At 37.5% G+C, this 10,531-nt stretch overlaps 2 protein-coding genes across 4 annotated transcripts in view; both read left to right on the top strand.

Moving 5' to 3' along the window:
- agfg2 (ArfGAP with FG repeats 2) overlaps positions 1-7,327 on the top strand; it is a 14,688-nt gene extending 7,361 nt beyond the window's left edge. Inside the window, exons 7-14 of the mRNA XM_016469878.1 lie at positions 545-577; positions 2,007-2,195; positions 2,336-2,420; positions 2,589-2,635; positions 3,024-3,107; positions 4,147-4,251; positions 4,473-4,543; positions 6,032-7,327. Coding sequence (XP_016325364.1) covers positions 545-577; positions 2,007-2,195; positions 2,336-2,420; positions 2,589-2,635; positions 3,024-3,107; positions 4,147-4,251; positions 4,473-4,543; positions 6,032-6,079 — 662 coding nt within the window. The 3' untranslated portion in view covers positions 6,080-7,327. The remainder of the gene's footprint in view (positions 1-544; positions 578-2,006; positions 2,196-2,335; positions 2,421-2,588; positions 2,636-3,023; positions 3,108-4,146; positions 4,252-4,472; positions 4,544-6,031) is intronic.
- Positions 7,328-8,215: 888 nt separating this feature from the next.
- Positions 8,216-10,531, top strand: part of LOC107675489 (insulin receptor substrate 1-B) — a 42,520-nt gene continuing 40,204 nt past the window's right edge. The window contains exons 1-2 of one of the 3 annotated variants that reach the window (XM_016469849.1): positions 8,216-8,319; positions 8,594-8,990. In XM_016469849.1, the coding sequence (XP_016325335.1) occupies positions 8,642-8,990 (349 nt within the window). In that variant the 5' untranslated portion in view covers positions 8,216-8,319; positions 8,594-8,641. Of the gene's footprint in view, positions 8,991-10,531 lie in introns of all 3 variants that reach the window. The other 2 variants (XM_016469851.1, XM_016469852.1) reach the window with 2 other exon arrangements.

The following is a 10,531-nucleotide window of genomic DNA, read 5'->3' as shown; positions in this document are numbered from 1 at the left end:
TCTTTGCAACTTTACAGATCTTCTTTATGCACCAAGAGCTTGTAACACTCCAAAGAGAAAGGAAAATTTTAAATCGTATCATATGACCCCTTTAAAAATTGCATTGAAGTGCATTGAAACATTATATTAAATTAGAAGCATTTTAATCCACCGTCTCAAAATTTTGGATCCCACTGTATATCTACATTTCTGTAGTGTTTAAAAATTCATTGTCCATCAATACTTTCTTCAATATTGAGCCATAACAGTTTCTCTTTGCAACTTTACAGATCTTCTTTATGCACCAAGAGCTTGTAACACTCCAAAGAGAAAGGAAAATTTTAAATCGTATCATATGACCCCTTTAAAAATTGTATTGAAGTGCATTGAAACATTATATTCAATTAGAAGCATTTTAATCCGCCGTCTCAAAATTTTGGATCCCACTGTATATCTACATTTCTGTAGTGTTTAAAAATTCATTGTCCATCAATACTTTCTTCAGTATTGAGCCATAACAGTTTCATTTTATCTCATCTTCCTTCCCTGATCCTTTATTTCACAGCAAGTAGCACTTTCAAAAACAGCTTTACTTTAGGTAAGTCGCTTAAACTTTATATGTGATTATGAGTGATTGCGCAATGCAGACACTTCAGCTATACCTCAGACCATTTGGCTGCAATGCTGAGTGAGCCAGCCATGACAAGCAAAGAAAATGCATTAATTTGTGTGCATATATAATCTTTGTGAATATGTGAGCATAGCATAGAGAAAGAAACAGAAAGAGGCAGAGGAAAAGTTTGCCGCTGAATTGAGCCCCCATGGAATAATGCTGTTAACAATAAACCAGTGGAAAGACTATGGTTTAGATCAAGATCAGATGACCAAGCTAGTCTCAGAGTAATATAAATACAGACTATTCAGGATTTCAGCAGTTTGTGGCCACAGTATTATATAAGCCAGTAAAGTAAAACAAGCTACTTAGCTCATCACCCAGTTCAGCCAAGCTTCAGAGATGTTTCTCACTGCACTGACCTCAGACAGAGTTTCTAAATACCAGCAGTGCCATGCTAAAGTCACAGAATGATATTGAATGTGTCCTGGCTGCACCTGCTCCAGCCAGCTACTTCAAAGCCCTACATCACAGCTCTGCCAGGTCAAGGAGAGACGATCTGCTCTTTGATAATGAAAAAGGCAAAGGCTTTAAAGTAAAGATATATTTAGAAAATAGCCCAGACCAGCGCCTGATTTGTCTCACGTCTGTTCTCATAAATAACCTGTCGATGTGGAAGAATGTGTTGAATTATTTGTAGAATATACTGGAATATTAATGTTATATTAGGATGTGTTTGAATCATCTTATATTTTAAACTTCAGCACATAATGCTTTCATGCTATGGACATGTACGATCATCACAACTCGTGCAGCTTGTTGAGGAGAGGGGTGCAGTTACTTTAACGAAGTGGTCGGACGTATGATTTTTGCCTCACAGGCAATAAATACAGACAGAAAAATCCTATCAACTAACATCAAAGGACTGTCATGAGCCACATCTAGAGACTAGAATATCATAGAAACTCAGGGGTGAGACCTTTTGACTTGGGCCAGTTAGCAACTACCTAGCAACCACCCATAATACCTTAACAACCACTGAACGATGCTTCTAGAACAAGCATAGTAACCGCATATCAACAGCTTGGCATCACTCTAGCATTGTGTCAGTAAGTTTTGCATGGGCATTTTGAACGTTCTTCATAAAATGTAAAAATATAGTATAGAATTGCATGGGTGTCTGAATTTTTCCTTTGAATCTGAACATGTGTATGTTTAAGATTTAGACACTTTTTATAATATATGGGGAAAAACCAAGGCAACATTTCTAATTTTCGTTTAAGTGTTTCATATAATATTTATATTTTATTTCAGCTTTATTTCAGTTCATGAAAATAGCTTTAGTTAACAAAAACAGCACTAACTGCAAAATAATTTTGAATATCATCACTGATAGATTTTCTGATTGGTACAGGTCGCACTCTGTCAACTGGGGGTGGAGCTCCATTTAGAGCTTTTCCTAAATCGCTGAGTTTGGATTTTGGGGGTCTAAGCCACGCCCACAACACTCTAAGTTCTGCTGCTCCACCCCCTGTCACTCAGGATAAGTATGCAGCCTTATCACAGCTTGATAAAGTGTTGTCAGACAACACACCTGTCACAGGTAAGAAATAATGTTATGGATATTATCTGTGCCTTTTTCTTATAACATTATTACGCCTATCTCAGTATATCAAATAATGTAAAACTTTTTGCTGCTACACACAGTATGTAGATTTGACAGGCCCTTTTACTCTTTTGTAGCCATTACAACAGCTCCCTATGATGGACCCCCTCAGTATAGCACCCTCTTTAGTAACCGACTGTCCTCCAGTTCCACCCCTGCAAGGTAAAACTTTAAATAAAATAGAAGTTATTACACATAAACCAAAACTAAATAGAAAAACAATATCTCCCCACCCACATTACTGTTAACATGTTTGTTAATGGCATTTCTGTGAACTAGTGTATTGTCTTTTCCTTAGTTTCCCTCGCTCTATTTTTCTCTCTTTTGCAGCTCTCCAGGTGTTCCAGAGGCCACCTCTGGATCTCAGACATTTGCATGTGAGCAATTCAGAGTAGTATTCTGTATTTCATCTAGTTAGCCAGTCCAGAATTGATTCTGATGTACAGTAGGCATTGCCTTTCAGTTTTCAACTTTAACTTAGTCTTTAAAGCAGTTATTTTTGTGTAAACAAGTTATATTAGATTGAAATATATATAGATACCGAATTATCCCATTTCCCAGAGATTTTCTAAACAGAACCATAGCTTGGGGGTGACACTCAACATTTGGATGATCTTATAGCAAAAAGTCTCTGAGATGGAAACATCTGCAAGTTCACAATAATTAAGTCAAAACAGGGATTGGATCCAAAGTACAATTTGTGCTAATGAGAGACCTTCTGCAGTGTGTGACACATAACCACACTTTTTTCTCTCTCTGTTCCAGATTTTCCAAACCCCTTCAATTCTACAGCCAGTTGCACCCAGCCTGTTCTGTCTCCTAGTAACCCCTTCAAAAGCATAGCCTCAGGTAAGAGATGTGCACCCATGTCCACTTAATTTTTGCCTTTTGGAAAACTAATTCCGTACAATGCAGATTTTTGAAGTGTGATGTTATCAGCACTTTTGGAAAGAAATCAGAGCTAGGATCAGTTTTTACCTTTCATATATCAATAAAATGTGTTTATGGACTAAGGTTATCTTAGAAGCTGACTGTAAAGAAATGCATGCAACCCCTATAGTTTCTTGACTACAGATTAACCAAGCCTTCATTTTACCAGTGACATATATGGACAATTCCCACTGAAAGGTCTATGCAGCCAAGGGTCAGCATTAATCTGATTGTGGGACACAAGCCCATGGTTATGTCTTGTGAAGGATACATTTTTACAGTGCTATAAATCTGACAGAGTGTCCTTGGCTTAAAAGGAACTTAATCCATAAAGCAATGGATCTTATAATTGGATATGCTGGTGTTCCCGTACGGAACTATTGTGAGACCTTACTTCTAATAAATCAAATAAAATGCTTACTCCCACAAATGCTGTAAACCTAGTGGTAGATCTCAAAGCCAACACAAACAGTGATGTCACCTGGTGAAATTCCAATGCAAAGAGAGTGGTTTGCTGGATTTATTGTTGGCTGAATTCCAAGTGTTAAATAATGCACTTTGTTTTTAGCAGTCAGCACATTTATCATGATGTCCTGAATGCTGAGTTCAACACTCTTTTCAAACATGCAAACTGTCTTTTATGTCCAGATTAAAACACAACACTATCTATATATTGTTTGACTGCATGTCTGCTGATCTACACATACAGTACATATAGACATAAATACGACAGACAGACGGACGGACGGATAAATAGACAGATAGACTGATTGTTCAATCAGATGTCAGACAGACAAATAGATGGATAGACAGGTAGATAGATAGATGGATGGATGGATGGACGGACGGATGGATGGATAGATAGATAGATAGATAGATAGATAGATAGACAGATAGATATTCATGTTTGTTGTGTTTAAATGCAATGTTCAGGACATCATGGCTTTCTGCTTGACAGATGATGCCTCCTCCTCAGCCGTCTTTCCTCAGTCTGTCTCTTTTCCTGCACCTGCCACCCAAAGTGCTTTTTCACACCAACAGTCTAGTAACCAGGAAGCAAACGGTGAGTATAGCAAGCTTAAGTCTTTAAATCTCCTTAATGGCAGTGAAACTCTTGTTCTTAAAATAGTCCATTAACGAATTAGTCCATAAGAATCAGTCAGGAATTAGCGCTTAAGGAGAGACACTGCAGAGTGAAAACTCAAGATGACCACAGAGAGAGGCCGTTTCATTGACCTGAACTGAAATGTGTGCTATTTTTATCCTGTTGGTTTTTGTTTGTAGGTTTCAACTCATTTCCTGCCCCCGAGTCTGTACCTAAAGTCCCACGACCAATGTCTGTCAACCCTTTTACTGTAAGCATGATTCTCTTTCTATGCTAAGAGTCATTAAAAGGGGTGTTGAAAATAACCATGTTCCTCTACAATATCGTAAATCACTTACAGACTGTAGTTTGAACTAAATGACAGACTATTACCTTGTACCGTGCTGGGTAGTAACTGATTTTATGTAATCTGGTTCGTAATTAGATTCCAAAAATTAAATACTTGTAATTAGATTACATTACATTCATCAGGTGGAAGAAATGAAGATTGAGAGGCCATACGGCATAAAGAAATGAAATATTTTGTCTTTTTTAGTAAGTGTTTTGATTGTTTTTATTTTAAAATGGTTTATTTCTTTTACAATTTTTAAGATTTAAAGGAATAGTTCACCCAAAAATTAAAATTAGCTGAAAATGTACTCATGCTCAGGCCATCCAAGATGTAGATAAGTTTGTTTCTTCATCAGATTTGGAGAAATTCAGCATTCCATCATTTGCTTAAAAGTGGATCCTCTGCAGTGAATGGGTGCCGTCAGAATAAAACAGCTGATAAAAACATCACAATAATCCACATCCAGTCCATCAATTAACATCTTGTGAAACAAAATGTTGCATGTTTGTAATAAACAAATCCACCATTAAGACATTTTTAACTTAACGTCCATTTTAGCTTCTCTAATATTTTCTTTCTCCAATGAAAAATTTGTCTCACCTGAATCAGGAGAGAAATGTTCATAGATCAAGCAGTGTTTACAAGCAAAAAGTTCAAAACATTTCTAAACAAATATGTGTGGATTTCGATGTGAGAGGAAAACAGGGGATGGACTTTTTGACTGGAGGAATCGTTATTATGGATTATTAACTCGTATTTTAGCCAGAAGTGATGGTTTAAAGTTAAAAACATTTTAATGGTGGATTTGTTTGTCACAAACACGCAGCTTTTCACTTTATAAGATGTTAACTGATGGACTGGAGTTGTGTTGATTACTTGTGGATTATTGTGATGTATGTCAGTTGTTTGAACCGTCATTTTGACGGCACCCATTCACTGCAGGGGAACCGTTGGTGAGCAATTTCTCCAAATGTGTTCCAATGAATCTTATCCACATCTTGGATGGCCTGAGAATGAGTACATTTTCAGCAAATTTTAATTTTTGGGTGAACTGTTCTTTTAATTATTAGCTTTTTATTGATTTACGAACCTTCTGCAGTTCCTTCACAAACTCTAGTTTGGGAAACCCTGCCGTAATGTGGTGTTTAATGTACTCCATGTTGTTGATTACAAAGTATGGAATACATTTTCTTTCTCTTTGTAATTTTCTATCAATTTGATACAAGATTATCTTGTTCAAATCAATGTGATGCAATGTAATAGATTAATAGAAAATTGATATGATGTCATTTGTATTCAGTAATGGACTACAATTTTAAGTAATCTGGTCTTAGATTTCTATAAGCACACAACGTTTTTCAGTATGTGTGTGTGAGGGGTTAAGCGCGTTTCTGTGACTTCTCTTAGGGGAATGTTTACCCGAGCAGAGGAGCATCACTGAACCCTTTCATCTGAACCACCTCGGCCATGGAGAAAGAGGAGAGCGAGTGGAGCTTGTTTACTTTGCCATACCTACAGAAAACACCCAACACTTTTGTGTGCATCTTCATGTATGTTTAAAGGTGTGTGCGTTTGTTAACAGATATTGTACATGTAACTATTTGTACATGCTTTGTTGTATGTGTGTATGCGAGTGTGTTTGTAAGTGACCTTTTGTACCAGATGCTATAAATTAAGATTTGAGTGTGTGTGTGTGTGTGTTTGTGTACATTTGCATGGGTTTTGCCTAATATCAGAGGAATTTTTCTGATAATAGGAGAACTTAAGATGAAAGGTGCTTATGAGAGCCATTCACTCACAAACACACACACAAGCTGCTGCTTTGACCTTTCCACACATTAGAACTTCTCGTGCCAATATCACTCTAACCTGAGTGCCCACTTACTTCACTCAAACACTGAGGTCGACACATTATAATAAAATAGTAGCAATTCAAGCTTCAGATCATCTCAGTAATGCATTTCTCCTCGGTGGCGATTTGGTTTATTTGATTCAGATGCATGTTTAAAAAAACGGCATAAACAAAACAGGCATTTCCATCACTTTTCTGTCTGTGTATGTATGCCGGGCTTGTTTCTATTTATTTTGACGTTGACGTTTCATTTCAAACGTTAATAAGTATTTGTGTGTGCATTGTTGAACTGCATGCGCTTCTCAAGCTGAGCAGGAAGCTGCTGAATGTACTGCAGTTTCAGTTATTATGAGGGAAAAAACGTTTCTTGTATGGACCAAAAATTGTCTTATATCGTCAGGTTTTCTGTATAATGTAGAGATGACTTCTTTTGCAAAAGGATTCATATAGAATGTCTTTGTATCCAGATGTATCCATATGCATAAAGCTGTCCATAACTGTTGTGTCATATGGTTTATGTGATGCAAATCAAACTGAATTTGCTGCTTTTGGAATTTCATGCAATATCTTTTTACGACAGCATCATTTATATTTTTCTGTGAAGATCATTATTGCATTTTGAATGTATTTGCACTCTATGAACATTAGGGCTTTCAACTGAAAATTAAAATGAAAAGTATAAATTTCACCTCGCACTTGACCTAGTCTCATTTTTATGATCGGGTGTTTGCGGTTCAATAGAGTTATAGTTGAAATAGCCATGCCCATTTATATATGTACTTCTAAGTATTACTTTGCTGAGCCACTGCATCTTCTAAAAATGCACACATCGCCATATATATTAATATAATTTTAATTTAATTTTTAACCGAAAATCCTAAAATTCCTGTCCACGTTGTCAAATACTCAGCTGCAATGGACCAATTAGTTCACTAGGGGTCGCAAGTAATCTGATTTGAATACGAGTATTCAAAGTATTTCATAAAGAATTTGAAGATTTCATTTGTTTATTTGTTCTTTTCTTTATTTTTATTTATAATGTACATCTGCATTACTGACTTATTCATACTGTACAGCCAAACCCATTTTTTCTCCTCACGGAAAGTAAAACCAAAAATGTTTGGCATCTTCTGAATGTATTAAAGGATGATATACAACAGAATTAAGACTTATTTTTAAGTCTTTTGCTCATTGTTCTCCTCCTACTGTCACTCCTACTATTTATCTGCAATAAATTACGAGATTTATGACGACAAGTGTAACAATGAACATTTATTACTTCAAACAAGTGTGTTTTTTATGTAGGCTAGCTACTTAAAAAATAGTAAATAATCCAACAGTGATTAGTAGGCTATCTACAGTACTGTTTTTTTCAGTTGCACTAGTAACTATTCAATGGAAATAAATACTAGTTGGTACTAGTACTTATTGTTTTGCTTTAAAAAAATCAAAATTGAATTAAAAGGCAAAATAAATCTGTAAATTCGTGCAAACTTAAAGTTAATGAGAAAAATGACGACGCAAAAGAATAATATACTATTATGTAGGCTACTGAACATAGGCTATTGATACTAATCACAACTAAGATACACACTATTGAATTCCTTAGTAAAAAACAAAAATACTTCTACTATTATTACTACTACTAACAAAACAGATCCAGAGTCCAGAGGCGAATGAAATCCGATTATGATCCGCAACCTCGTGCTCCCTCTCTCTCCCCCTCTCACACACACACACACACACACACACCAGAAGTCTGATGAGTGGCAGAGCTTCACAGTAGCAGTGAACGCTGCGCTGGAGAGGAGGGGTGACGGGGAGCTGTCTACTGTACACTACAGTAAGGAGATTATTCAACTCCTAAAGCTTCTTCTAAATAGTAGTAGTTGCGCTATTTCTCGCACGCCGCACCACATTTGCTCGCGTGTGCGAGGTCGAGGACTCGTCTGCTCCCTCTTTCTGCTCGACTCCTGTCAGGAAAAGCGTAGCGTTTAATGACAATATTTTTGGAAAGAAACTGCTTATTGGAACCTCTCTGGCCATATACGCACATGCCTTTTTTGATACAGAAGAGGTGGACGGAGCTTACATTTGTTGTCGTTTGCTACTTCTAGGGCTGAACTTTTATTCAACGTGCTTGAGCGAAACAGACCCCGCGAGCCATGGAGAACCACACCGACTCGCAGAGCAGCACAGAGGACGTCTGTAAAAGCGGGTATCTCCGCAAGCAGAAATCCATGCACCGGCGATACTTCGTGCTACGGACGGCTTCGGAGCGCGGCCCGGCCCGACTCGAATACTATGAAAGTGAGAAGAAATTTAGAGGTAAAGCGCCCGTGCCTAAAAAGGCTTTGGCGCTGGAGACGTGCTTCAACATCAACAAACGGGCCGACTCGAAGAATAAACACATGATAGTGCTCTACACGCGGGCTGAGAGTTTCGTGGTGGCGGCGGAGAACGAGACGGACCAGGAAGAATGGTACCAGGCGATGGTGGCACTTCAATGCAAGAGTAAGTCTGAGAAATAAAGCATCAAGCGATTGCAAAAGAGTGGTCAACTTAGGTGTTAACGTGACAAGCTTCGTTTAATTGCATCTTGCATGTCATTTCCTCCAGTTTCTCCTGTATAATGAAATACATTTGCAGTAGCTTCATGTAAAATGGTAGATTAGAGCAGTGTTTCCCAACCTTTTTTTAGTCGCGGCACCCTTTTTCAGATCATCAAACAAATTTAAATATTAGTAAAAGATAATACAAGTGAACACAACATGCAGTTTTTAAATGTAGGTTTTTATTATTAAGGGAAAACAAAATCCAAAACTACATGGCCCTGTGTGAAGCCGCGGCACCCCGGTTGGGAAACACTGGATTAGAGCACATCCACAGACTTTCTCGTTGCATTAGTACTGCAGACTTTGGGTCCTCAGCTATGGAGTATGGAGGTCCAAACCTGCAGAAATAATAAATAAATAAATAAATAAACAATAGGAAAATAAAGAAATAAATGGCTTGATAAAAACAAATATAGTTCATTTGTAATCAAATTTAATCGTGTGCAGCATGGAAATGAGGGAGGCGGTCCTTGCGGAGCTCCGGTGAATCATTGGTTGAGAGAGCTCACGCAGAAGTGTCAGATCAAACTAGAGATCGGAGTTTGTGGGATCAACTGCAGAGTTGCAAGATATTTTCACAGATTCACATTATTATGTCGAATTACACAGAGAAAATCGTGACTCCCAAAAGCATTGTGAGCCTAAATGCAATCCTAAACCAGTTGCACCAAAGGACCTAGTTAGACCTAAATACTCAGGCTCACAATGCTTTTTGGAATCGCGGCCAAAAAGCATTGACGTCTATATTCGCAAGTTTAGGGACCATCTCTAAAGTTAAATACGACATTGGTATACATGATTGTAACTTCAATAGCATTTGAAGAGAATGACTTACAGTCACAAACCCAACTGTAAAGTGTTCATCTACGAATCCGGTATATTTAGCAATATTTAGATATAATTTGACAGTTTATTTTAATAAATATCGTATGTCGTATGTAAGGTTAGAGACGGTCCCTACACTTGCGAATCTTGAATGTCCAAGGTCAAGCCAACTTTATGGCAGTGGGCCGTGATTCCAAACCTTTGATGCAACTGTTTTACGATCAACTTAATGCTTTTGGGAGTCTTTTTTCTGTAATTACAAAATGAACACAACAACCCTTAGAAACCTCTACCAAGTGTGTCTAGAGGTGTCATCAAACTAGAAACTCATCGACGACGTTGATGGACTTAATGACGAAACTGTCAGGATAAGTAGGTGAGTTCAGTCGCTATAAAATAATTCGACATAACGTGAATCTGTGAAAATATCTTGCAACTCTACAGTTGATCACACAAACTCCGATCTCTATCGTTAGTTTGATCTGACCTTCTGCGTGAGCTCTCAACCAATGATTCACCGGAGCTCCGCAAGGACCGCCTCCCTCATTTGCACACGGAAAAGTAAGAAGAAATGAATAAATAAATCTGGAAATAAATACACGTGGGAATAAAAAA

The sequence above is a fragment of the Sinocyclocheilus anshuiensis genome, unplaced genomic scaffold (assembly GCF_001515605.1).
Source record: "Sinocyclocheilus anshuiensis isolate Anshui unplaced genomic scaffold, SAMN03320099.WGS_v1.1 scaffold1968, whole genome shotgun sequence".
Taxonomy (NCBI): Eukaryota; Metazoa; Chordata; class Actinopteri; order Cypriniformes; family Cyprinidae; genus Sinocyclocheilus; species Sinocyclocheilus anshuiensis.
The sequence above is the reverse complement of the archived record's forward strand: the minus strand, read 5'-3'. Positions and strand labels throughout refer to the sequence as shown.